This window comes from Falco cherrug, chromosome 18 (assembly GCF_023634085.1).
Source record: "Falco cherrug isolate bFalChe1 chromosome 18, bFalChe1.pri, whole genome shotgun sequence".
NCBI classification, from domain to species: domain Eukaryota; kingdom Metazoa; phylum Chordata; class Aves; order Falconiformes; family Falconidae; genus Falco; species Falco cherrug.
In genome coordinates this window covers 2,998,011-3,024,921 of record NC_073714.1, presented here as the reverse complement: position 1 = coordinate 3,024,921, position 26,911 = coordinate 2,998,011, and the positions used below count along the sequence as shown (strand labels likewise).

The 26,911-nt window shown below is 56.6% G+C and overlaps 1 protein-coding gene and 1 long non-coding RNA gene across 3 annotated transcripts; one reads left to right on the top strand and one right to left on the bottom strand.

The window, feature by feature from the left end:
• The first annotated feature begins 1,206 nt into the window (after positions 1 to 1,206).
• Positions 1,207 to 21,189, top strand: LZTS1 (leucine zipper tumor suppressor 1). Of its 2 annotated transcripts, none has more exons than XM_055696350.1 (4): positions 1,207 to 1,346; positions 15,246 to 15,733; positions 16,154 to 16,975; positions 18,257 to 21,189. In XM_055696350.1, the coding sequence occupies exons 2-4, from the start codon at positions 15,383 to 15,385 to the stop codon at positions 18,920 to 18,922; spliced, it is 1,839 nt and encodes a 612-aa protein (XP_055552325.1). In that variant the 5' UTR covers positions 1,207 to 1,346; positions 15,246 to 15,382; the 3' UTR covers positions 18,923 to 21,189. The 2 variants fall into 2 exon arrangements, with proteins under 2 accessions (XP_055552325.1, XP_055552324.1); XM_055696349.1 differs by lacking the exon at positions 1,207 to 1,346 and adding an exon at positions 1,368 to 1,662.
• On the bottom strand, positions 5,836 to 25,175 carry LOC114015559 (uncharacterized). The gene is made up of 2 exons (XR_008729839.1): positions 24,985 to 25,175; positions 5,836 to 8,771 (listed from the first exon to the last, which is right to left on the bottom strand). It is a non-coding gene; the product is annotated as an uncharacterized LOC114015559 (long non-coding RNA).
• Between the last annotated feature and the right edge of the window lie 1,736 nt (positions 25,176 to 26,911).

Below are 26,911 nucleotides of genomic sequence, written 5' to 3'. Positions count from 1 at the left end.
CTGAGAGGGGCAGGAGCTGACACGGGGCTCGGGGGAGCCACCGGCTGCTCCCCGGCATGGTACAGGTGTGTGCCGGAGTGGGGGGAGCCTCCATCGCTGCATACCTGACTGGGATGCAGCCACGCGGCACCGTTCGCACGGGGCAAGTCCAGATGTGCTGCCAGCTACCCAGCGAATTCCTGAGCGCTGCGTCAGCTGTCGATGGCAAACAGGCCTGCTCAGCACACGCAGGCAGGAAACCTGCCTCTGTGTAGGAAGAGATTAACGACTAGGCGAGGAAGAAGGAGGCAAACAGACTTCCCCAGGGGCAGACGTACAGGGAGGGAAGGGATGTGGGAACATAACTGCACCTCCAACCCAGCTCCAGCCTGCCGGGGAACAGCGGGATCCACTGAACGCTGCTCGAGAGTCACAGGGCGTGTGGGTACCTACAGAGCTTCCTCCTGATATTGGGAAAAAGTCACATCTACACAAGCAGGATGGCCCTTACCTGTGGGCAAGTAGGGTCTGCTTGGGCTACAGAAACCGGTACCAGGGCCTCAGCCTGTGTTGCTTCAGGAAGGTGATTTAGCAGAGATGCTCAGGGGTTTTTCCCTTACAGCATCCCTCCCCACTGCTCAGCACTAAAGGCAAGGCCAGGAGTGGTCAAGAGGCTGGTCCACCCCTTGTCCACACCTTGGCACAGCAATTCCCAGCCTCACAGGTGGTCCTCAGCCCGCGCTGACATCAGCCTGCTGCTTTTGGGATGGTTTTGGTACCTGAAGGTAGGGCTGCACACAGGGCAAACTCCTGCCAGGCTTGACAGCGCTGGAGCCAGGGCAGGAGCAGCACCCTGCAGCTCAGCTGCCCCTTGCCCTGCCTTTATCTGCCTCCCTGCCCATAAAGGCATGCTGACAGGCACTGGCAGCGGAGCAGCCAAGGGGGTGGCTTGTTTGTGGAGCCAAAGCTACTTCGCTGAGCATCAGCCTGACACTCCTCTGCCGACAGCCGGCAGTGCAGCTGGCTCTGCGCCCGCTGGAGCAGGTCCCGTGCCTCAGTTTCCCCGTCTGCACCTGGGACGGCTCTGGCTGCGGCCCCAGCCGTACGGTCCCCCGTGGTCAGAGGCCTTGGGGAACATGTCCCTGTTTGTGCCGTGAGGACTAGTTGTGGCATGAGCCAGACACACCCCGGCCCAGCCCGCTGCTCGGCCCCGACGGACGGGGGATATTGGAGACTCTGCTTCACGTCCCTGCTCCAAATCAAGCAAAACAGGAACTTCAGCCCAGAGCTTTCCCGGCCGGGCGAGCTCCCCCGCCGCTGGCTGCTTTCCCCGGGCTCTCAGCTCCCTTCCCGAAGAGTTTTCCAAGGTACCAGGCTTTATCCCAGCGCCGGGCAGGACGGGAGGCACGGCTGGTCCAAGCCCAGCCGCCTTCCCCGCAGCACCGCGGAGCATCCCCCGCGCCCCCCCGCTCCCCACCGCAGGGGCTGCGCGGCGGGGGGTGCGGGGGGGCCGGGACACCCGGGGGGCCGGGACACAAAGGCCGGGGGCTGCGCCGGGGCGGGCCGATGCGCGGGGTCCAGGCTCCTCCTCCGCCGCCGCGCCGGGGATGCTGCTGCCGGGCGGGCACCGGGAGCCCCGCGGAGCGCCGCGCCGCCGTGCAGAGGAGGCAGCGGCCGCCCGAGGTGGGCTGGGGACAGGGGGAGGACGGGGGGGGGACACGCGGGGGAGGGCTGCAGCCCACCGGGGTGCCGCTGCCCCCGAGCTGCGTGCAGGGGGATGCGGGGGGGGGGGGCGCGAGGGGGGGTGGGGGTGAGCTGAGCAGCGCGGCCGGGGGTCCCCCCCCTGGCGCGGGGGGGGGGGCTGCGAGCGCAGCGCATGGCTGGGGGCTGCTCAGCGCAGCGCCGAGCCCCGTGCCGGGGGGGGCACAAAGGGCCGGAGCCGTAGCCCGGGAGCGCGGCTCTAACCGGGGGCATCCCCGGCCGCACACCCCCGGCCGGGCTCCGCTCCGTCTTTTCCCTTCCCCCTGAAGTCTGGAAAACTTCTTTTCAAGCAACAAGAAAATTCTGCGTGTTCAGCACCTTGGTTCAGGCTGCTTCTGGTTACGCAGCCCCCAAACTCTCCGGGAAGAGAAAGAAAGGAGCAGACAGATGCCTTTGGTCTGTTGTCAGCAGCATCCTGGGCAAACAGGGGCTGCCAGCCCGCCGCAGAAATTATTTGCGGGTCGTGCCCGTGTGCGTGCGGTAGGATGGGCAGCAAGCGGGTGGGCAGCGTGGGTGGAAGAGGTGGAAGAGCATTAGCAAGCGTGAAGGCTCTGTTTTGCGTGGGCATCGAGCACCTCTGTCTTCAAATACTAATTGTATCAGGATGCGGGTATCGTTGCGTGCGAGCGTGCCGGCTGTCGCGATCGCTGGAAGCGTTGGAGCCTTTCCTTGGGTGTGCAGCTGCACGGCCAGGCAGAGCTGTCGATGCTGTGCTCGGTGCGTGTGCAGGCTGCAGGCTTTGTGCCTATTTTTGCACCCAGGTAAATGCGTGGGCAGGAGGTCACTGCTCACCGGAGGATGCGCAGCTCTCGGGGGTGTCCGCCCAGGTCTTGGAAAGCCAGGGATTAACCTCTGCCTTTAAAAGCAGCGCTGGAGGGCTGCCGTGGCAGGAGCCAGCTCCGGGCTGTCACTTCTCACCCCGCTGATGCTCTGCATTCGGTGCCAGGTGGGCACAGCCCAGCAGCTGCCGGCTCCGGTGGGGAACACGGCGGAGCTGAGTCCCAGGTGCGGTGCACGGCTGGGGGTTGTGCCTTGCCCTCACCGAAGGGGCTGGACGCCTGCCTGCGCTCCGCAGAGCACCTCGCTTTTCCTCACCGTTCAGGAGTAGCTGCCCTCGGGTGCAGGTTCCCAGCGGTGTGGCAGGAAGGACCCCCACACAGATGTTGGCCCAGGATCGTGGGGGAGCCCTGACAGCTCACATTCAGACCCACCCCCACCCCTGATTATTCCCCCGCACAGCTGTGCCCACATCTCTCGATCCCACTGCAGCGGCGGTACCACTGCATCCCTGCTATGAACCCCTCTCTCCCCGGGGAGTTTGCATTTGGGTTCCTGCTGTCCCCTTCTCTAACGCCCCCTCGGCACCCTCACCAGCCCCTCCCGGCAGGGCCAAGCCCTGGGCACCTCCTGAGCCACTGCTGCCCCAGCAGAGCAGTGCTGAGGGGGTCTCTCTCCCTCTCCTGTGTTCACAAGTGAGCTGAGGCCTGGGATCTCCTTACATATGTGACTCGTGTGCTCACGAGGGACCAGCACCTGGCCCATTTTTCCAAGCAGGCTTGCGTTTCCACAGTAGTTACCATGGCTGTCCAGATTCCTCCCGACAAGAGCTTGCTTTCCTCACTGAAGGCTGCAGCAAGTGGGATACGAGCAGGAAAAAAGTCCTCATGAGTCTTCGCTATCTGTCCTCCTGATAGCATCGCTCCAGACACTGATTAACTTCCCTTTGAAATCATTGCCAGGACAGAGCCTGCCGGGCTGCTCCTCACCTGGCCCCAGCCTCCCACGCCAGCCTGCAGTCACGGCCGTGCACCGTCACACTCCGTCTCCCCGACCCCTCCGTGTCACGCCACGCCAACCTGCCCAGCTCTCACCTATGCCTGCAGCCAGGCTTTTGGGAGGGTCTACAGAGCCCTTCTTTAGCCATTCTGTGGTATTACTCCTGCAATTAATCACCAGGGCCATTAATCAGTGGGACAAAGAATTGGAAGTGCAAAATCATCAGTGCAATCAGCAGTGGGGGCAATTAATGGCAGCTGCAAAAGCGCACTCAGGAACACAATCCCACGCTACGGGGGATGCTTTCAGCTCCCTGCCAGGCCTCCAGCTGCTCGAGGGGCTGCTGGCAGCTCCCTCGGCCTCGGAGCCCCCAGCTGTGCCGGTGCCCGTCCTGCTCCCCGGGTGACCCCCTCCTCTTGGCACCGCAGGCTGCGAAATTGGTCTTGAGCCGTTCCTTTCCACCCACCCCTTAGTCACTCTTCCCTGGCAGGCAGCATTGCGGAGCGGTGGGAGGCGAATGAATGTGAAACTCAGGCAGGAAAATGAAAATTCAAGAAAAGCCAGCTCCCCTGAGAGCGAGCCACCAAAGCAGGTATAGGGACTTCCAGGGCAGGCTTCCCGTGCCGAGGGGATGTGGGGCAGACCCTTACCCCTGGCCGGGGCAGGGGGGCTGTGGCACTGGAGAGGGGGGGGAAGCCCAGCACTTGCAGATGCTCCGCTGCGGAGTGGGGCCAGGCAGAGGCAGGGATGCTGTCCCAGCGAGCTGCTGCTGCTCTCCCATCCCGTGCCTCCCGCAGCCCTTGCTCTGATGATATCCTTAGCCTTAAATCACCATTTCCCCCCTCTTTGAAAGCCTCTATTTTGCTGCGGGCAGGTGCAGTCATGCTCAGCACACACTCAGGTGAGGCATCTGCGGCACGCAGAGAGGTGGGCAGCCACAGAGCAGCCGCTCTCGGTGCAGCAGGGAGCAAAACCCAGTTGAGGGCTGGATCACCTATCTGCTGTCCTTGAGACCATTCAAAAACCCGCTCCCATCTCTGACAGCGAGAGCTCAGCTCCAGGCTGGCTCCCCGGGACGCTCAGTCACCCACAGACATCCCGGCAGAGCTTGGAGCCTGTGGTGCAAGGTGCTGCGTGGACAAGTGTGAAAAAATAGTATCATTGCAGCCATCACAGGGAAGTGATGCTGTAACTGCTCCTCAAAGCAGCACAGACTGGCAGAGACAGGACCATAAAGGAACACGCAGGCTGCCCATGCCCCGCACCCTGACACATGGGACCTTAATCCTCCAGCATTCAGAAAAAGCTTAGCACTGACTGGAAACTTGGAGGCTTCCCCCCCCCCCCCCCCCCCAGTCCCCCATACCACTGACTTGCACGTGTGTTAATAATTCTTTCTTTTGGGAGGTCTTAAAAATCTCCCCCTGCCTAGTTCATTTGATGTTGTGTATTTAATGGCTGCCCTTGGGTTTGCTATCATGTTTTTTTTCCAGGAGACCTGTAGGCAGAAAGCTGCATGGAAAGCTCCTCTCTGGGAAGGGGCAGGATGCAGAGAGCAGGGACTGAGCACCCGGGTCGGGGCGAGCAGCACGAAGGCGTGCGGCCGGGAGTGGGCAGGACCTAAGTGGACTGTTGCCATTAAGGATTAGTTAAAAATAGCAGGGAATGTACAAAGATCTGGCACGTGGGTCACAAAGTCTTTCCTACACAAATTGTTTGCTACTATTGGGGTTTTGTGCTTGCTCGTTGAATTAAGTAAAGCCCCCTGCCTTGAGCAGGAAGGCTCGACAATTTGTTCCTGGGAAGCCCTGGGTGTGTGCGCACTTGGCCCTTACCTGGTTCTGGAGAGCAAAATCCGGGGGAAGGGGGGCACAAGCAGTGCTGGGATTACTCCAGAGCTGCAGGAGCAAACGTCATCCCTGCCTTGCTTTGCAACTGCATCCTCTCAACAGCAGCGTTCCTGCTCAGACCTTCCTCTTCCTCACATGCAGAAGTTTTCCTTCTGAGCTAAAAGATATCCATTTATCTCCTTAGCAGCACAAGGCCTCTGTGACCGCCAGTGCTTTCCAGCAGAGGGTAGCAATGCATGTGCATGTTCTCCTTAAAATAAGAGGATTTTGAATGATTTGTTAAGGAGCCTCATCTCCTGAGCCTCTGACTTCCAGAGAACCGAGGGTCTCTCCCCCACGGGGCAGTGCTCAGGCCTGAGAGCCAGAAAGGCTGAAGCTGGGCGCTTGCCTCGCTCTTGCTGGAAAAGAAAAAGCCTCCGAAAGGTCCATCTTGACTCGCTGTCACACAACGACACGGAGCCATTTGCCATCAGTGGTATTTTCCCCGAGGAGTTTATCCAGGTTTCCTCAATGCAGAAGGGATAAATTTGGCTACTTGCCATATTGCCTAAGCAAAGACAGCTATGTCAGAGGTTCTAACTCAGAATGCAAGCTGGAAGGAACATTCAGATATTTAATTGCCTTTTAGCAAGACATCAGCCAGAACTGTCTCAACAGACATGCTCCTCTGAAAGGCAAGTGCCTGTGTTTATTTTTTTGAAACAATGAAATGACATCTCTGTAAGCCAGTTATGGATGATCTCCTTTAAAGGTTAATTGAATATTCCTTGCAACTTTGATGTACATTTCTCTTTTGAAAGAATTGCTCTATTTGGCAGCCAGGCATTAAAGGGGTGGTTTTCACAACGAGCCAAGTTTAAAAAAAAAAAAAAAAAAAAAAGAGGAGGAGGAACATAGGAAGTGAAAACTGAATTTGCCTTTTCTTTTTCTTCTGTGGCTGCTGCCTTGAAGCCTGGTAGAGCAGAGCAGGATCAGGGACATGTAACACTCTGGAAAGCCAGAGAGGGAGTTGAAGGATGAGAAGACAGCGGCAGCACAGCAGATGCTTTTCACAGCAAGGACTGCAACAGGCATTCTATCAACATGCAGAAGTTGCCTTTTCTCAGCTCCCACTTGACTGAGCATCACGCAGCACACAGAAATACCCAGCATTTAGACAAACCACCACACAACTGGTATCACAAACAAGGAAGGACAGCATAAAAATAATGCGCAGCTTAGTTTTGGAGCTCAGGTGTTGTGAAGTCAAGCACAGACTTGACATGGAGAAGTTTAATTTGCTGGAAGATCTTTAGGTCCTACCTCAGAGAAACGCTTCCTCTGATGCTCACAGCCTTACTGCTAAGGGCAGAGACTGAGGCATTTCAGCTGCTGCCAGGGGCAGTTATTTCCCCTCCTGCTTCTCAGGAAGCTTCCATCAGAGCTTCCCACTGCAGCAGGCAGTTTCCAGCCTGACCATAACGGTATGTCCCAGGAGAAGCAGCCCTGGCTCAGCCTTGGCTGCTCATGCCCTTGGCTACCTGGCCACCACCAGTGGGAAAAGAGCAAGGGAGAGCAAGCAGAGGACCCCCACACCCTGATGGCACTCACGTTGCACATGAGCCCAACGAGGCTGAGAGAGAAGCAGCACAGATTTGCTTTATGATCCCCAGATATAGCAAGGGGGTGTCAAAAAGCAGGAGGAGGTGAAGGACCAGAGAGGAAACCCAGCTGGGCCTCCTAAGCACTTACATGGCAGCCATGGTCAGCAGGAGCACAGGAGACAATGCTGGCTATGCTCCTGGCTGCTTTTCAACCACCTGGGAGAGGCGAGGAGACAATAAAAGGCAGGAGGACTGCAAACAGAGCCCTGTCTCCATGGCAGCCTGCAGCTCCACTTCTAAATTTTCCCTGTACACGAAGAAGATGCTTTTCCCCTGTATATTCTTGGGGGAATTTTGCAGCAGAACAAGCCTTAGTCCAGGTATTTCCTGGTGATTGGTGAGGGATTGGCATGTAGAAGGAGCCCTTGGTACTACCATCCTGTCAGACCTTGGGGGAAATGGGCTCACTGTCTCTCATTACTCTCTAATCCATAATTAGGGGAACAGAGGAAGACACGTGCAAAGCCTGTGGAAGCGGAAAGCTGGGAGGAAAAGTATTTAGGGCTCATCTCAAGTTACATGAAGTTCTTGCTATTTTTAGCTGGACAGGCAAACACTTTCCGTCAATTAGACCCCAGAGAAAGCGCGTGGGAGACGTGTAGGACACCAAACCTCACCGGTCGGGCTGCTGACAGGGGCTATGGCAGTTAGCACCAGGCACAGACCTCACTGAGTCGGTGCTGCGCAGGCAGGAGTTAAAGGACAGCATCTCTGCAACTTCCTAACCACGCTTGGAGGCACCTCCAAGGTGCACGGGGACCCTGAGCTGCCTAGCACAAGCCGGTCCCTTGCAAGCAGCTTTTTTGGGTGCCCCCCCAAGCTCACACCCTGGCAGATTGTGTTTTACAGGGTCGGAAATAGATGCGTGAGAAGGGGCCTCGCGGATCCCAAGTGAAAGCCATGCTCAGCTGTCACCCACCCCAGCACCAGCTGCCAGCTCCAGACGGTTCCCAAAATAACTAACCCGCGGTGGGGATGCGAGGGCCCCTTCACCCTCCTCCCAGGGACGGAGCAGTTCTGCACCTGCCAGCCTCGTGGGGACGGGCCACTGTGCATGGTACCTGCTGCAAGGTCCTCCCTGGGAACAGGAGCCCCTCTCCCCAGCAGCATCCCCCAGCTGCACAGACCCCTCCCCGAGGTCTGTCCCGTTTACAGAGGGGTCCTGTGAGCAGCCGGTGGGGACCGGGTGGGTGCTGGTGGCCTGGGTACCGTGGCACGGCAGGGTCTCGGCGCTGAGCCGGCTGTTTCCCGCAGAGCCATGGTGCCTGTTGCAGCAGGGAAGTGAATTTGCCAGTCTGGAGGTCGCAGTTCCTGGTGCTGGCATCACCACTCCGGTGTGCCCGCCGCAGCCCCAGCCAGCCTGCAAACCTGTGAAAGACAAAAGCAAAGACCCGAGCATTTCTGAGTTTCCAATTAGCAGGGCTTTAATTGCAGTATTAGTTGCTCGTTAGTGGGAAACAGCCAGATGCTGTGTGGAATTAAGTAAGATGAAAAGATCTTTCTCTCCACCCCAAGAATATTTAGCTATGTCTCATACGAGCATTTCCTTCGTACCGGGAGCATGACTGATGTGACTTGTGTGGGTGCTGTGCCCGCTGCTGAATCACCGATGGGCTCCGAAATCCGTACGGCGCAAGGCCGCTGGCGGGAGTGGGGAAGAGCTGTGAGGGGGGCTGGGGGTTTCGGGAGGGCACAGGTGGGCTTTCTTCACATGTGGGTGAGTGAAGGTTGGAAGCTGGAGGGTCCTGGAGTTGCATTTAACCTAAAACAGAGTGAGAAAGCGTTTGGGCTCTGGCCTGGGTGGGGCTGGGGGTCCCGTCACGGGTAGGATGAGGGTTACTTGCAGAAAGGTGGGGTATCAGAGGCACGAAGAAGAGCTACAGACCAAGCCCAGGGCGTAATAAGATGGAGGATCAGGCTGCCAGAGCAGTGCCGGGATATTCCCACAATGCCCTGCTGTTGCTGTGCGTGCATCCAGCAAGGGTAGGGCATCATGCGAGACCAGATTCTCGTGGGACAGCCCCTCCCCAGGTCAGACAGGGCACAGGGACAGTAGGAGGGGGGCCAGGACTGTCTCAAGCCCAGCTCCTGGTAACGCTTTTCGGATTTGCTTGCGTATGAAGCTATTTAGTAAAAACTGCAGCTGTGCGGGGGAGAACCGGAGCATTTCAACACCAGGAATCTCGTCACCCTGCGCACAGAAACGCAGGCTGGCTCTGCAAACAGCCCAGGACGGCATGAGCGATGCTCGTGGGCTGCCCAGGGAGCATCACCTCCCCGGCACAGCCTTCTTATAATGACACCATCCCATCGCCGGCCAGGCTGGCAGGTGGGAGCAGGTTAAGTAGGTGATGTTTTGTCCCCCATCACTGCATCATTCGGTGACCTTCTGAGCCTCAGCCCAGCCCCCTCCCGACAGGTCACTTTGCTCAGCTCCTGAATTCCCTGTGGGCTGTTACTTCCCCCAGGCTGCCAGGGCAAACACCAGCTTTTCCTGGGAATAAAGGGCTGCTGGCTAATACGAAGATAAACAAGGTTTGGCTCACTTCTAAGTCCCTCTCAGGCCAGGGAGACAGGGAGAATAATATATCACTTTTTCTAGCCCACATATTTGCTGGTGCTATTAGTTTGTGCACAAGCTAACTGTCCAGTAAGCATTTGCTGGAGAGAAAGCACGAGACTGTGCAGAAACGCAGACGTTGAAAGTCATGGGACTTTGCTGACTTATACCAATTTTCTGTGGGTTGAGCAATCGTCCCCAGGCAGGGACAGAAGCCTCTCCCTGCTCAGCCAGGGCTCCCACACAGGGGAACAGTGCCGTCTCCCCACAGAGGGACCAGACAGTATGGAAGTAGGCACAGCACAGCAGGTGTCGAGCTGGTATCCTCTAAAGCATGTTCTGCCAATATGATTCATTGTTAATTTGAGAAATTCCTCTTATTCTAGTGCTGGCTTTCCCAAACATAACTCAAGCCACTTGCCTCAATGCTGCCTGCATCATCACATGGATGATTTTGCCCTGGTCTCCCACTAAAGCCACTTGTTGACTCACCCCCAGTCAGGATTGGCGCCTTAATTGCTTGATGGACGGAAGAGAGGTTTACACAGCTCCTTCAAGCTCTTTCCAAAGCTGACGCTGAATTCAGCTTTGATTTCTGGCTTTTCCAGCAGGGCTGGCAGGAGAAAGGGTGGCATAAGTGACCTTGACCTGTGCTGCCCTCCCGCAGGAGCTGGGTGCAAAGTGCTCGGCCCTGCCCATGGGCTTCGAAACGAATGCGGATTGCCTTTTGTGGCTTTTCCCCCCGTTGAGCAATTGCACCTTCACCACCAGGGCCTGCAGCAGGATCACTGGTCGCAACGTAAGAGCCCAGCTGCCAGGGGACACTGGCAGAGAGACGGCACCAGTCTACTACTGCTGTGCTGGCACGAAGCCCACCCAGCTCCCTGCCAAAGCCACCGCCGGCTCCTCTAACAAGCACCAGCCAGTGGGTGTGAATTCTCTTAGTGTTCATTGAAATAACATTAAGTGTGATGGACTCCTGGGCTATTAGAGTGGATGTAACATGTAATTGAGGCTGGTTATTCTTCATCTGGAGTGTCCCCCTTCACTAATGGCAAATCAGGGCAGAACACATGGTGCGCGCTTTGTGAGTCCTGGACTCAATTCACTCCCTGCCTCCGATCAGAATGATCCCAATGAATGTCAATGAATGAGCGGGGGACAATGAATTAGAGTGAATGAAAGCCTTGTAATGGGGCCCTTCGCCGGCACCGAGCCACAATTGAACACCACAAGGATGGCGTCTGCCTGGGCGGTGTTTGAATTCATCCCCATTAGCGCGATTAGGGTGAAGATTACAGGGTGGGGGCAAGGTCGGCTCCACCGATGGGGCTCTCCAAGCCCTATTGCTGCCATTTCTTTGGAGACCAAAATGAGCAGGTTGTGGAGAGCCTGGCTCCAGCTGGGCACGGGGGAGAGCGGGCTGAGCTGGGAAGCCTGAGCAGGGACAGGCAGATGCTCGCGCAGCCCCACGCGGGTCCGTCTCATCAGCCTGGGCTTCCTCGGTGTTCAGGGTCCTGAAGCCAGAACCTGGTTGTGGTTGCAGATCCCAAATCCAGCTCAATGAGATCGCTGTGTTCCAAGTTTTGGATTAAACCGTTCTCTTCATTAAAACTTAAGTCCCTGTAGCACATGCATGGCTTTTTACCATGGAAATGCCCACATTTTTCCCCTGGGGGCCACATTCCATGTGTCTCAAAGACCCAAATCACTGAGTAAAAGAGGGGCACATCAACTGGCATTGATCGAGGGAAAGTGGAAGGAGGCTGCTCCTGGATCCAGGCTCTTGGCAGCTGCTGCTGCTTCTGTATTATCTGTGCATCTCCCAACAAACACCCAAATGCGTGGGTGCATCTGCACAGAAATGATGAATAATAATCCAAGAGGGAAAAAGAGTAGGCGAGAGAGTGCAGGGGAGAAGGAAGCTTTCACATTCCGAGGGGAGAGGAACAGGATCAGCAGGGAGGGAATAGCACTGCGAAGCCTGGAAGGAAATGAAGGCTCTTACGAAGGTGGCCTGTCTGAGGAAGGCAGAGAGAAAGCTACTGCCTGTGAAAACTCTGCAGGGGAGAGGAAAAGGCTTCAAAGAAACTGCTGTAAGGGGATAAGATTAAATTCCTGCAGCCCATTCAGAAAGGAGGCGATGGGGAGAGTTCTCCCATGTGCAACTGTGGGGCAGGCACGACTGCAGTGAATGCGAGATGCTATTCATTTTTTCCCCTCTATTTCTGCAAAAATAGGAGTGGGTGCATCTGGGCACTCAGCCCCTGATCCCGGGGGTTTAGACCACGCTCTCCGGGTGTTTACTGGGTGTCTGTCCCATAGGCGCCCACCGCCAGACCCCCGCACCTCCTGGCTCACCACTCCGCCTCAGCGGGTTTTGTTGGCAGCCCCGTGAAGGGTCGTGGAGCCCAGGCACTGCCCCTGGGCACAGCATCACCTCGGGGGTCCCACCAACACAAGCCTCGTGCTGTCGCCCCGGCCCCCTCCCCACCACGGCGCCGACAAAAGAGCTTTGAAGGGCTCATTTGCTGGAGGCAGCAGAGCGAGAGGGAAAGGCTTGTGTCTTTTCTGGCTTTCTGTCCTCGTTAATTGGTGAGTGACAGGGCAAACCACGTTCCAAAGTAATCACATTTAGCACGAGAGCCAGGCGAGGCCAGGAGCTGAGCGGGTGGGGGGCTGCAGGGTTTGGCTTCAGGGGCAGAGCCGGGCTGGTAGGTGGCATCTGACAGGTGGCATCTGGTAGGATGGGCATCTGGCAGGTGGCATCTGGTAGGATGGGCATCTGGTAGGGTGGCATTGCCATCACGCGCTGGCAGCCACGCACGGACCCACAGCAGACAGCGTGCACCCCACAGGCACGCACAGGTCCGGCCCCAATACACCTTCATGCCCCTGCAGGCTGCCCCACTGCAGCATGAGCTCCCCACTCGTGCCTACAGCCGGGGTGCCACGCACCCCCGCTCACCCAGGCATGCCCCCCACCTCCAACAGCCGCCCCCCGCAGCCCTACAGGCTGGGGCATCCACCGTTGCTGGGGCATTTTCAGACCCAGCACCCTCACGTTTGTTTTTTTTTCTCTTCCCAACCCCCTTTTACACTTTGCAATATGCCCAACCTAACTGAATTGTGGCTGTTGCCAAGCATGCAAACCCCCTTAAAATATACATATATACATGCGTCTAAATATATATGCATGTACATAGTGACTAGTTTTTGTTTGGCTCAGCAAACTGATCTGGCTCCCTGTAATCACACGGTCACTAGATTTGATGCAGGGAAAGATGCATGTGCCACAGAGGCTGAACGAGGGAGGGGGACAAGTCTGGTCCCCCCTTTTGGAGGTGCTGGGGCAGAAGCCTGCGCCCTCCGCTCGCCCTGTGTGCTCCCAGCTGTGCTGTCTCCAGAGCCTTTCTCTTTCTGCTCACATCGTGCGCGAATGCCAACTCCTCCACAGCTTTCAAAGTGTTCACTTCTAAATGGAAAGAGGGAAGAAGAAGAAAAAGACGTGCCCAGCCCTCTCAGGCATGTGTAGGAGGGCTGGGATTGATTGAAACACCTCCTGCCAAGAGGCTGGAAAGTCCCAGGTCTCCCTCCCCACGTTTCTCTTGTCTTCTGCAGGCACCCAAAAAACTAAGGGCGCATCTATCCAAGAGGATGGGTGATCTGGCCACAGGGACAGTGAGCCTAGCAACCCTGGAGCACCAGCCTCATGCAACACTCTGTGCTTTAAGGAATCAAACATCCCTGACACCTCTGCCATAGGTGTTTACATATATATATATGTTTACATATAGCGGCTGCTTCCCCCTTCCCGCGCGCTCGCACACATTGAGCGCTGTCTCTGGGATGCTGTTGCCATAGCTGGCAGCTGTGACACTGCCTTTCCTCCTCTGCAGGCACAGACACTCAAGTGTGGTGTCAGGGACTCGCAGGCAGAGCAGCCTCCTGCGCCAGTTATCCCGTTCCCCGCAGCGACGTGTCCCCCTCCATGCACATTATGCCTCTTACCCTATAAAAATGAATGAAGCCAAAGCCATCGATCGCTTTTAGCATATCAGCATCCAGGCAGCAGTTCAGATCTTGGTTCTTACTTACTTCTCTTAATCTCCTAAAAATGGATTTAGGGATTAAAGCGGATATTCTGTCTTTCTGGGACTTTTCTCTGACACTTAATCAATCTGGGTCCTCAGGGCGCAGAGAAAAAGAAAACAAATAAAGCTGAGGGATGAGCACAGGTTTGTGTTACCCTGTTCAGGATGCAGAGGAGCCTGCACCGGACCAGGCGTGAGGCAGAACGTAATGAAGAATGGGAAAAACATAGGAGCAACTCTCTAGACTTTGAGGATGAGGCAGCGAGGATGCCCTGGCACGCCATGCCTGCACCCCCCTCCTACTGCCAGGGGGCATTTTACCCCCCAGGATGTCTGCTCAGGCGATGGAAGACTGGCATGGGGCACCAGTGGAGAAGACCCACTGGAGAGCGGGCGCGTTGGGCTGTTCTGCATGCAGCGGAGAGCAGAAACGCTTCTTCTTTCATCACCCTCTGCAAATAGGATTTAGCTCATTTTGATTACACACTAACTTGTGCCTACGAGCAGCTCTTCCCTCTTCTCCCCGCCTCACCCTTTAATGATCTAGATGGAAGATGCATCTCCATTATAGCCCTGGCACTGGGAGCCAAGCATCGCAAAGGCCACCAGGAGCTGGGATTTTATTTTACATTTTTCCCCCATAGCAAAGTGAATTAATGCAGAGCCCCGCATACCTCTGAACCGTAATCACAATACTTTGCACACACATAATGCCTCTCGTCTCCTTAAGTGCTGCACAGACATTAAGCATAATTAAGCCTCACAGCATCCCTTTTCAGGTAGGTTAAGAGGAGCACAGAAAATTGTCGAGAAATCAGGGAGCGACAGGCTGATGCAGAAAAGGTTGTGACTGCAGCTCACAGAGTCGAACGCAGCTGTCAGGAGATGGGATCCATCCAGCGTGGAATAAGCAGGAGGCACAGATGCTTGTTGAAATCAGTGCCTGTTAGGCACCTAAAAATCACTACAAATGTCTTTTCCTCCTCTCTTTATTTTTAAAGACTCCTGTGTCTCCTAAGGCCTCATCCGGCTGCACCATACCCAGCAGCTCCCCACGAGTCCCCGGGTGCAGGGTGGGATGCACCCAGCCAGCTGGGAGCTGTGCCACAGAGGGTGCCAGCCAGCCTGGAGGATGCAAGCAGTTCGTGGGAGGCTCCTGGAGCCATCCCCAGGCACAGGGGAAAGCCCTGCTCTTCCCCATCTTCCTCATCTGCTGCTCTCCTTCACTCTGGGCTTCTGCGGAGGGATGAGGAAGAGCAGCCCTGGGCTGGCCGCAGGGTACCAGCCCCAGCAAGCATCCCTCTCCCTTTGCACACCCGAGGAACGACCAGCTCGCCTGCACACACTCCCCCAGCCCAACACACAGGGGGAAACACGCACACTAAGGCACGCACGTGCCCTTTGCACAAAGCCTTTCACATGCCGATAACAGCTTGTACCCAAACATGTGTGCAAGGCGTGCATTTACCCACTCACACCATCAGAAACCGCCCCGCTCCTGCCGATGCCCAGGCTATGGGCGCAGCATCGCGCCCGCCTCCCAAACTGCTTTTCCTCACCCTGCTCTCTTTGCCTCCCCCAGGCTCGCAGCTCCCAGGCGCAGCAAGGTCTTTGCTATGATTGCAGCAGCAGCCGTCTCTACCTGCTGCCCGGACCCCTCGGCACACGGCTCAGCTGGGCTCCGCTCACCCCACTGCATGCCCCCAGCCCGGGAGCAGCATGGGCAGCGTCAGTAGCCTCATCTCCGGCCACAGCTTCCACAGCAAGCACTGCCGAGCCTCCCAGTACAAGCTCCGCAAGTCATCCCACCTGAAAAAGCTCAACAGGTACTCAGACGGGCTGCTCCGCTTTGGCTTCTCCCAGGACTCCAGCCACAAGTCCAGCTCCAAAAGCAGCAAGAATGAGGACTTCTTTTACATCAAGGTCAGCCAGAAATCTCACGGCTCCCACCGAGCAGACTATACCGCGCTTGCCAGCGGGGAGCTGGGCAGCCAAGCTGGGACGAGCAGCATGGACTTCGGGACGCCCACGCCGCAGAAACTGATGCCATTTCCTAGCCAGCTGGAGGTGGTTAGTAGGGGAGGCGGTGGCCCCAGAAGCGTGGGGGGGGTCCCACTGGACAGCATCTGCCCTCAAAGTGGGTGCAGGTCCCACCGTGGGGTTGTCCTCGTGTAAGAGAAGGCTCTGAGAGCATAGTTTGCTCCAAGGAGGTGGGAGGAGAGGGGCAGGAGGGAGGTGCTGGGGGCACTCTGCCACCCTCTGCTTTTGGGAACTTGGATCAGCAATACGTTCTGTCCTCTCATTCCCAAACATGCTGTTAGCCTCCCACCAGAGGCAGTTTTAGCCATCAGCACCCTCCCGAGCTTTTGGCCCTTGATGGAGACCCGAGCCATTCCCACTGTGGGGGTCTTGTCCTTGGGGGAAGAAGGGATGGGGGAGAACAGACGATGCGGGGTCAGTCTGTGCTGACAGGCTCTCTCTTCTCCCCAGGGTGCGGAGAAGCCAGCTGCACGACCCACCGCCTTCAAGCCAGTGCTGCCCCGCTCCGGCGCCATCCTCCACTCCTCCCCTGAGAATGGGGGACACCTCTCCCAGCAGCTGCACGCCCCAGACAAAGCCAAGGAGCAGGAGCTGAAGCCGGTGCTGTGCTCGGGGGGGCTGTCCGACTCTGGCAGGAACTCCATGTCCAGCCTCCCCACCCATAGCACCAGCAGCAGCTACCAGCTCGACCCCCTCGTCACGCCCATGGGACCCATCAGCCGCTTCGGGGGCTCAGCCCACAACATCTTGCAGTGTGCCATCATCCAGGATAGCAACATGATGAGCCTCAAGGCCATGTCCTTCTCCGACGGGGGCAACAAGATCCTCAACCCTGGCAAAGCCCCCCACCACCATGCCGCCGAGAAGACCACTTGCATCCGTTCGCCCATCTCCACGGATGAGTCCACCATCCAGGAGCTGGAGCAGAAGCTGCTAGAGAGGGAGGGAGAGTTGCAGGAGCTTCAGTCAAGCTTTGAGGAGAAAGAAGTCAGCTCCTGCCAGGCATACGAAGAGAAGCAGCGGCGCTGCAAGGAAGAGCTCGAGGGTCTCAAGCAGAAATGCAACAGCAAGCTCAAGCAAACCTCGCAGAAAACCCAGCGGACGCAGCAGGTCCTTCACCTCCAGGTGTTTCAGCTGCAGCAGGAGAAGCAGCAGCTCCGGGAGGAGCTGGAGAACCTCATGAAGGAGCAAAACCTTCTGGAGACCAAGCTGAGGTCCTACGAGAAAGAGAAGACCAGCTTCGCCCCGGCGCTGGAGGAGACCCAGTGGGAGGTAAGTGGCACGGGAGCACCGAGCAGCATCTCGGGCTGCCAATTGCAAAAGCAAAGAATGTGGGTGGAAGGCGATGGCTCCAGCACCAGCAATAAGCCACACAGCTCTGCTCCACTTCTGTGCCCTCATCCAGCAGCACTACGGAGGGGCTGAGCAGAGCAGGTGGTGCACACGCTAAGCCCAGGCTTAGGAGATAGATATTAAAGCCAAGGAGAGCCCTAGTCTGTCACGTGGAGGCTCTGCAAGTTATAATTGACTCACTGCCCCTCTTAACCCCTCAGCACTTCACATCATATAAGGAAACAACTACTGCATAAAAAAAACCCCAGTCATTAAAATAACTTTGCGTTTCCAACCTCCAGCAGAGGGTTTTTCAGACTGCCTGCCCCAAAGGAGCAGTAAAGCCACCTTCCTGCGAGTAAATAGGAACTGCTTGGACTTGCCATGGCCATTTATTAGAGAGCAGTAAAACCTTCCACTCTCTGCTTAGACTTAATTTTCCCACTGATTGGGTAGCGCTGAACAAAGGCTGTTAAACTGCTGAAAATTCAGGCCCGCCGGAATAACACCCACCGATACCGCTCGCTGCACGCAGGGAGAAGCGTAGCTACTGCCCAGCAAGCCTGGAGGAGCGCAGTGCTCAGCTTCGCTCCCTCGCACGCGAGGATTGCTCATATCGCGTCCGGTGTCTCTGGTTTATTTGCGCTTGCCAGCCGCCCTGCCAGGCTCTCCGCAAGCCCCACCGGCCTTGCGGCCGCAGGGTCCCCCCGGGTGCAGCTGGATGCCGAGCCCCCAGCAGCTGTACCAGCCACGCTCCAGGCTCCAGCGGGATGCTCCACTGGGATTTACATGCAATTTTGTGGGGTGCAGTTGGGTGTCTGCTTGCAAAACAAGCTCAGCAAGTTTAACTGACCGCGTGAGCCATCAGCGGTGGTTTCGGCAAACATGTTGGACGGGGTATTGAGACTTGAGCACTTCCTTGACACCCCATTTCCACACCTCCGCTGAGGGTGTCGGCTCCTTAAATCCTCACAGCTGGTCACCAGCAGCCCTCCATGTCAGCCAGGGTGTTGATGCATGGAGGGAGTGAGGTCCCCTCCAGCCCCCTGGAGGGCCCAGGCATGGCTCTCCGTGCTGGGCATCTCCCCGGGTGGGATTTTGTGGCTGGGGTCTCCACATGCTGAACCCCAGCTGAGCCCAGCGTGGCTTGCATGGGGTACTGTGGGTGCTGCCCATCTCCAAGGTACAGCCCTAACTGGGGTGCTGCATCCCTCCCCACAGGTGTGCCAGAAGTCGGGGGAGATCTCCCTCCTGAAGCAGCAGCTGAAGGAGTCCCAGACAGAGCTCAACACCAAGACCACTGAGATCCTCAGCCTGAAGGCTCAGCTGAAGGAGGTGAGGGTGAAGATGGAAGGGCTGGAGATGAAGACCCAGGACCTGGAGGGCTCCCTGCGCACCAAAGCCATGGAGCTGGAGGTGTGTGAGAATGAGCTCCAGCGCAAGAAGAACGAGTCCGAGCTGCTGAGGGAGAAGGTGAATCTGCTAGAGCAGGAGATCGTGGACCTGCGGACGGAGCTCGCCATCCTCAAGGAGCAGCTGAGCGAAGCCCGGGAGGTGGCCAGGCCCTGCGCTGTGGTGGACGATGCTCAAGCACTGCAGGGAGAGGTGGAGAGGCTGAGGGCAGAGCTGAAGGCTGAGCGGGACAACAATGAGCAGATGACCTCCGGCTTCCAGCACGAGCGGCAGACATGGAAGGAGGAGAAGGAGAAGGTGATTCACTACCAGAAGCAGCTGCAGCAGAGCTACCTGCACATGTACAAGAGGAACCAGAATCTGGAGAAGATGCTCCAGCAGCTCGCTGCAGGGGAAGATGGCAAGGAGCCCATCGAGCTGGACATACCCGGTGCCGATGTCCCCTACGAGGACATCATCGCCACTGAGATCTGAGCCAGGTCTGCCTAATCCTCCTTGCAGCTTAGGGGTGGCAGTCTCTCCCAGGTAGAAGCGCTGCCCTGCAGCTTGCCCCACGCCTTGTACAGTTCAGATGAGCCATGTATTTATTAGCGGAGCTGGTGGCCTGGCCAGCTCGCCAGCCCTTCTCCCCTCCCTGCATCGCACTGCGGCGGTGCCCTCCGCCACCTGTCGTGTTACAGAGGTGAACAAGCAACTAGTGCCAATGGTGACGTGCCAGCAGTTCCCCCTCGCCCCCCTTCTGCCCCCTTGTAGGACTGAGAAGCCAGCGACGGGGGTGGTCAGGGAACAGGACTTCAGCAAATAATCTCCCGTCGGGTAACGAGATGATGCAAAACTCCCAGGGGATGCTCTGCTCCATGCTCGGGGCGGGGTCCCATGACAGCACAGCTCTGGGGAGAGGGATGCCACAGCCCTTCCCACCTTCTTTGAGAGGAATCAGCCTTGGCACGTTTCCAGCCGGTCCCTTCCCACAGGCTGGAGGAAGCGCCGCTGCTCTCACACCTCCTGAACCTTCCTCCGGTCAGTGCCAAACCCCGGGTGCCACAGGACCGAGGAGCTGCCGCCGGCGCAGGCTGCACATCCACTTCTCCCGTCCCTTGGCTGCTGCAGTGCCTCAGGAAGGACCCTACCCACACACACACGCACCCTTCACCTTGTTACAGCCAACACCCCCACCAAAATCACCTTTCACTGACGGGCACAGCGCACCCAGCACCCATCCTGTCCCTTGGCCATGGCCGCACCTGCACATCCCTCCTCCCTGGACCTGCACAGCCACAGCAAACCCAGCATTCCCACTCTGATGGACAAGGACCCAGTGTCCCTTTCCTCCAGCTGCCAGATGGGCAACTGGATTTAAAAAAGAACAGAAATTCCCAAGCCACAGTCTGACCCAAGGAATCAGGGGGTGGAAATCGGTTGTGTTTGCCCCATGACCCCATGTGCTCTCACTTGCTCGCTGTGACCATCCCTCCTGGGAACCCCGGCTGCCTTATCTCCACTTGTGCCCTTACACCCACGGGATCCCATCAACAGGAGCTGGTTAAAAAAACCCAATCAGCCAACCACTTCCATTTTGTTTTCTACTCCAGCTCTTAAAATTTTCTCCTGCCACCAGCAAGCAGATAGCCAGGCTCCACTGCGCATCGCCAGCAGTGACTCTCCCGTCCTGCCACAGCTCAGCATGGCCAAGAGGGAGTCAGCCAGCATCCAGCTTGCCAGGGTGGAGGTCTCCAGCCGGGACCACTTTGTGCTAGTGCAATGGTATTTTTACCGCAATATGTTTGTTTACCCACTAGCGAGGTGGGCACCAGCCCAGGAGGCTCCATCCCAGGGCTGCGGGCGGGGGGTCTTGCACAATCCCATGCCGCAAATTTGGCCAAGGGCTCAAAGCTGTGTGCAAGCAGCAAAATTCAGCATCCCTCACCCTGCTCCAGCCAGCCTGTAAGGGCGACTCACAGAAACCAGTCTGTGCCTTCCGCACCTGCCCCCGAGCCCCCCCCAGGGCACCCTGGCCCGTCCTGGCACACGCACATAGCACCAGCCGATCCATAGCCATGGTCTGCTGGAAAAAAGCCAGCCTCGAATCCCGGTTCCAGCCCCGCGGCTGTGGGTCAGGGCCACGCTGGGTCAGCCAGCCTTTGCCCAGACCCGCTGAAGGATGCTTTGGAGAGCTGAAAGATGAGGGATGAAGGACGGCACCCAGCTCCGCTCTGGCTCGTGGGGCCGGACGGGATTTTCTGCATCATCCAAGCCATAGCCCTGCACCAAGGGCTCTGCAGCCCTTCCGTGTCCCGCATCGGAGCCAGAGCGCAGTGACCAGGAGCTTTCCAGTGCCAAACACACGGGTGCCGAGGAGTGCCGAGCTCTCCCGGCTGCCCCATCCCGCAGCCCATGTCCTGGCAATGCCCAGCCTTGTTCCCGCTCCCGCTGGCCTCGGTGGCCCCGTCCCAGGTCCCCGTTGCCCCAGCTGCGTGTCCTCGCCAGCCAGCGCTGTATGATGTGATTGCCCGGAGGCATCGATGTGCTGCCTTTGCACAACGCTGTGTGTGACCGTCCGCATCGCAGGTGTGTCGCTGCCGGTGTGAGCCACGGCCGCCCTGCCCGCTCTGCGGCTGGCCGGCCTCAGCCTGTACATATAATTATTTTTCTGCAGGTTTTTTTGGATGTTATTTCTGGTGACTGATGTAAACTACTGGTAATTTTATGGTTTTATTTATAAATAAATTTTTTAAAACTTATTTAGCCTCTCTGAGTGCCTGGCTTGGCAGCGTTTGGAGGGTTTTCACCACCAGCCAGCAGCAATGCAGGATGGTGCTTTGCCATGCCCCTCTCCGGGGCACATCACACACACCCCCCTCAAGCCACAAATCATTTATCACAACACTCCAAGGTCCCCTTTGGGGACATCCTTCCACCTGGCCCTGTTTGTTTCCAGCCCCGCGAGCGCTTTGCCGCATGGGTGAGCGGCGTTATCTCCGCCGTGCAGCTGGGATAACCCATGCATGGAAAAGCAGCAACTTGCCTCCGGCAAACACAGGGATATGGGAGAAGAGGAGATAATCCGCCTGGCCCAGCTCCCAGCTCACACCCCGCAGCCTTCGCCCTCCTGCTCTGAAGGTGAAACTGATTTTCATCCAGACCCTGCGCAGCCCAAAGCCCCCAGCCCCAGCGGCCCCACCGGCGTGGGCTGGTCCATCTCCCAAGGGGAGCCAGAGAACACAGCTCCAGAGGGAGAGATACAGCACAAATGCCTTAATGAAACCAAGGACATGTTTTGACTATTGAAGCTGTTTTCCTCCAAATCAGCTCAGAGCCGATTTGCCTTGCACGGATCTGGTGGTTTCACAGGTCTAAACAGCACAGGGGGAGGTAAAGGGGGAGGTTGGGGAGACAGAAAATAGCGGGAAGCACTCAAATTGTAGAAAACACTGCCATTTGTCCTGACTCCTCTGGCTGCTTCCAGGGGACACTCACCCCTCCAGAGCAAGGTGGGGACCCTGAGCCACTCATGAGCTGCTCCGTGCCCCCCGAAAGGGCACCTGGCCCCAGCACCCAGCTCCCACTGACGCTTTCCAGGGAAACCTTGGCTTCGCTCACGCTGCCCGAGGCATGAGGGAAGTTTATTTTTAGAGCCTTTGAAAACTGCTGAGGAGGAAGGAGATAGAAAACCACGTGCAAGGGCTCTCTCTCTCTCTCCTGAGCAGCACCTTCTGTTACACATCACCTCTGACCATCGCCTGCCCTGGCTGCTGGGTGCTGCCGGCTTGGCCGAGCCCTTCCCAGGCTTGTCCATGTATCTGGGCCAAGAGAGCAGCAAGGAGAGACCCCTGAGCTATCCCACATTACCCCAGCAGATATCCCTGTCCCACAAAGGTTGCAACCAAACTGCAAATGATGCAGTGCAGCAGAGCAGAGATTTACCAGGGCTGAACAGCAGCAGGAGTCAGGGCAGGTCCAGGAGCAAGCGCAGCATCCCCAAGGGCACATATGCCATAAGAATAGCTTCTTAGCAATACACTGGGAAGCCAAATCCCCAGACCTGGGGACCCTGGGCTGCTTCTTCCATTAAATCAGGTGAGGGTCCCACCCCTTCTCCACCAAAACCCTAATGAAGCTACTGATGAGAAAAAGCTGTGTCTTTCCCACAGCGAGGGCTCAGAGCATCCTCTGCCTCAGGCAGCAGCAGAAATCAGGCTAGTGGGCACTGCCTGGCCCTCGTAGGGCTGATGCACGGACAGAAGCACGGCTCCCTTGCTCACAAGGAAAGCTGAGCAGCAGAGGACAGCCCGATCCCTGCTGCAACCCCACTGCTTCACGCCCAAGAGCAGGCACATTCGGGAAGGAGCAGAAAGCCCTGATAATATTGGGGCAAAGCCGTTCCCTCTGATGCCCAGTGCTTGCCCTGTGGAGGTTAAACATGAATGGGATGGCATCGGTGCGTGCCAGGGCTCCCGAGCTGAGGAAGCGTCAGAGCACGAGGGGCACGGTTAGCTCAGGTGTTGGGGGCAAAAGGGGAGACACAGCACCCGCTCGTGCATCTCCCCCACAGTCACTGGGGTTCCCCCTTCGCCTATGCTCTGGGTAGCTCTGCTCCAGCTGCCCGAGCACCAACCGTCCTCAAACAGAAGGAGTTTGAATCAGTTGCTGAACTAATCAGCGGATGCAAATAAGCTTAAAGACAGAGAAAAGCTGATTTGCATCTTCTTTTAACACCCTGGTGCCACTGCACCAGTTTCTGGCTATGGGGGGCAAAGTCAGACCTAAAATCTCAGCAGAGACAAGACCAGGGCTGCCTTTGAAAGAGCAATTAAATCGAGCCACCTCATGCTCACAGGGTGATAGAGGGTCGGAGGCAAAGCTGCTTTTGATGTGCAAATAACCTGCAGCGGCTCTCCCCACCAGCCTGCTCCCCTGCCTTACATCTGCCAGTCCCAACCGAAAACCCAAGGGGCAGGGTGGGGGAAACGTGTCCAATGTTTGCTCTCCTCCCCTCCTAAATGAGCCGACAGCTGGCGTGTGCTTCTCCGAGGGACCCGACTGGCTGACATCAGTTGGCAAAGGGGGATAAGACCCCCAGGCAGTCCTCATTAGTCATTACAAAAAAAAAAAAAAAAAAAAAGAAGAAAAAAGAAAAAACAGCGTGTAAATGCGCTAAGGCAGCAGCTGGGAGATCAGCACGTCCCATTTAGCATGGTACCTGCTGTCTCTACGCCGTGAAATATTGGGCTGTTTGTTTAACACCCGGCCAAGCGCCGTGTTCGGAGCTGCTGGCTCCTGGCCGGGCAGGGACACAGAGCCCAGGGAGGACTCACGGCGCAGCCCGGCCCGACGCCACGCAGAGGGGCACCCCTTCCTGCTGGCCACGGGTGCCCATCGCCTTCCCACCGCTCTTCCCGGCAAAGGGCTACGTTCCCAGCTCAGTGCTGGAATAGCTGTGCTGCAAGCCCCAGCCTGCTCCTGAGGCCTCCGGCTGATGGGAACTAAAGCTGTTTGTGTCATTCCTCTCCTGCAGAGCCCTGCGCCAGCTCGGGCTGTTGGCTCCCTGTCTGTAGCACAGGGTCTGCTGTAACCCAGGGACCTGCCTGCGGGCAGGGGGGTGGCGATGCTCTGCCTGGGGTGGCACATGAGTTTCCTCCAGCAGCCAGGAGGAACACAGAGGTTTCTGCCCCGCTTCGAGCCTCCGGAGCCGGAGGAGCTCAGGCTCAGGCGTGCTGGCGGGAGCCACTGTGAGCGAGGAGCAGCGTGGCACGGGCAGCGCAGCCGCTGCAGCCCAGCCGCTCCTGTGCACAAGTCCAGGGAGCAGAGGGGACAGGTCAGAGCTGGATGTTGGCACCAAATCTCTGCCGGACATACGTGCCTCATTAAACCAGCGGTCCTAGGGGTTTAAACAGCAAGCAAGCCTGAATTAAGTCCCCTAGATAAAAGCTGAAGAGCCTCAGCACGCTGGTTTTGTGCCCACAAGCACGACCTCCTCCCCTGACCTTACAAAGCCAAGTGAACCAGAGCCAGCCCCTACCCCTGGTCTCCGCGAGCACTGCTAAAAAGCTCAGCGCACTTGCAATCCATGGCATCCAAGCAAGCTAAGAAGTGTCTGTGCACGGGCCGCTGCTTCCAGCAGGTCTGATCATTTCTGAAGCAGTTCTTGCACTTCTGTCTAAATATTGAATTGGAAAAAAAAAAAAAAAAGTTATTTCCAGGTGATACAGGACCTGAAATGGCCCTGTCCTTCTGGAAGCAACACGCCTGACCGGGGAACTGACAAGCAGCAGCTTGCTCCATCCCTTCGCTTGCCCCTGGCCGGGCGCGCAGTGCCGCTGCGTGGCTGCTGAGCTCCATCCAGCACCGTGCTCGCTGCAGCCCGGCTGGCCTCACGCAGCGCAGGCAGAGCACGCAGCCCCCACGTGCTGCAGACAACAGCTATTTTATCCCCGGCACAAAGCCACCCTCGCTATTTATATTCATCCCAAACCTTTGCCTGGCCCGGATGAGCCAGACTATCACTGATGGATTGCCGGTGCGTGGGAGCTGCTCACCAGCCTGCATCGAGCCACGGAATCAATCTCATTCTTTTCCCTTTGCTCCCATCAGCTGCAAATTAGAAGAGCTTAATTTCCATGAATATTCTTCTAATTGCAGAATTCCTTTCGCTTTGCTCTGTAACATATGCACGCTTCAGGAGCCATGTTATCCATATGCAGACATCGCAGGTATCTGGTGGCAGGCAGCTGCCTCGCTGGCTCGCAGCGCTCACACACCCTCAGGAATGCTTGTTCAACCTTTGTCCCCAAAACCTGTCACCTGCTGAAGGATTTCAGGAATTCACTGGACTCTGGAACTTCTCCTCTTACTCATGTTTTCAAAACCTGCATTACTGAGTGCTGACAGCTGCCATCTGCTCATGGAGTTATTCCCCTGCCCTAAGCACAGCCCCCCCCTCAGGATAAAAGGACTGTAACTGAGGGGGTAAAAAAGGTAGAAAAAAAATCAAAAGCACCTGTCCCAACTTTTTTCAAGCCATCAGACATGTTTTTGGCATACTAGATCCTCCTTCCTCTTCCTCCACCACACAAAGTGAACAGCCTTTCAAGCTCTGTGGGACAATCATAGCTATTATTAATACTGAGGATATGGGATTTGTAACTTAAGTGTCTCTCCTGGTGAGAAACATACTGCAGCAACCGGCTTGGACACTTAAATGAGTTTCTTAAAAAAATGAGCTAATGTCTTTACTACCTCAAGGACTTGTACTGCTGTACAAGAAACAGCTTGAATTATAGCATAGTACAACATTTAATAGGAGAAGACCTGAGACAGCCTCAGGCTTTTATCGGTCAAACAAACTGTTTACAGGGAGGGTGTCGGTGCAGCTCAGCACATGAGGGCAGAGCTCTTCAAAGATGAACCACAACATCAGCAGAAAGGTGCTTTCCTCCCTCATTAACTGACTGGTTTCACTGTGCAGGTTGTTCAGCAGAGGGAGGTGCGTTTGGTTCGCTGCTGCTCTCTGCAGTACCTCCGGAAGAACCCTGGCTCTCCCCGTTTCACACCACTGCCTCTCACACCCCCCCCAGCCACGCTGCACCCCCAAAGCCAGGCAGCCTCTAACAGCTAATTCATGGAGAGGGACAGACACCAGGAGTTCAGGCAGAGTCGTGCCCCAGGCTGACTAAACCCACCGAGGCCCCCCTCACCCTTTTAGTAGTACTGCTCACACAGAAAATTTAAACCTATCAGATGCCTAAGCTCATTTTCAGAAAGCCTTTTAAGGTTTCCTAGCCTCCTCCAGTGCAAACTACCCCCAACACATTCCTGCAAAGCCTTTGCCCGTGACTGCACCACCCACCCACTCCTCCAGTGAGTGAAAAAAGGTCTAGTCTTGAAGCTAAAGGCCAAATCCTGATCATCAGAATCAGCCAGCTCTAGTGATAATAAGGTGGGGGTGGCTCAAGTGGAACCTTGCTGCACACAGAAATGGAAGTGAAGTGTTTTCAGCACATTATGAAGTAGTTTCATTCAGGTAAACAGGTTTTCCAGCAGTGGCTAGGATGTCCTTGAGCCGCTGGGGGTCCTAAAGTTGTTTTCACGCACAGAATCACAAAAGCTTCCATTTTGTTCAACACTTTCCATATTTATTTAGATATTCTTTACATTAAGGTATTCTCATGCCAACACTTCCGACCTCCCATCCCTACCTCAAGAAAAATAGACTTGACATAGCTTTAGGGTGGAATGCACTGGAATGAAGTTGCTATTGCATCCAAGTTACAGAGAACACTGAACAAACTATAGAGAGAACTGCACTAGGAGACGCCAGGGAAAGCTGGAATTAGAATCTATCATTCACGTCATGTTAGCACCTTCCTAGACAAGCGCTGAAGGTGTCCAGAGAGGTGCAACATGCTTTGGTTAGCTAGACCAGAGCTCAGAGTACATTAAGCCTGGAAAAAAGCAAGAAAGCCT

Excerpts from the sequence above, each read along its gene's own strand:
- LZTS1 (XM_055696350.1), top strand. The coding sequence starts at position 15,383 with ATGGGCAGCGTCAGTAGCCTCATCTCCGGCCACAGCTTCCACAGCAAG. Across the intron at positions 15,734-16,153 it reads TTCCTAGCCAGCTGGAGGTG|GGTGCGGAGAAGCCAGCTGC; the intron begins GTTAGTAGGGGA and ends TCTTCTCCCCAG. Across the intron at positions 16,976-18,256 it reads TGGAGGAGACCCAGTGGGAG|GTGTGCCAGAAGTCGGGGGA; the intron begins GTAAGTGGCACG and ends CCCTCCCCACAG.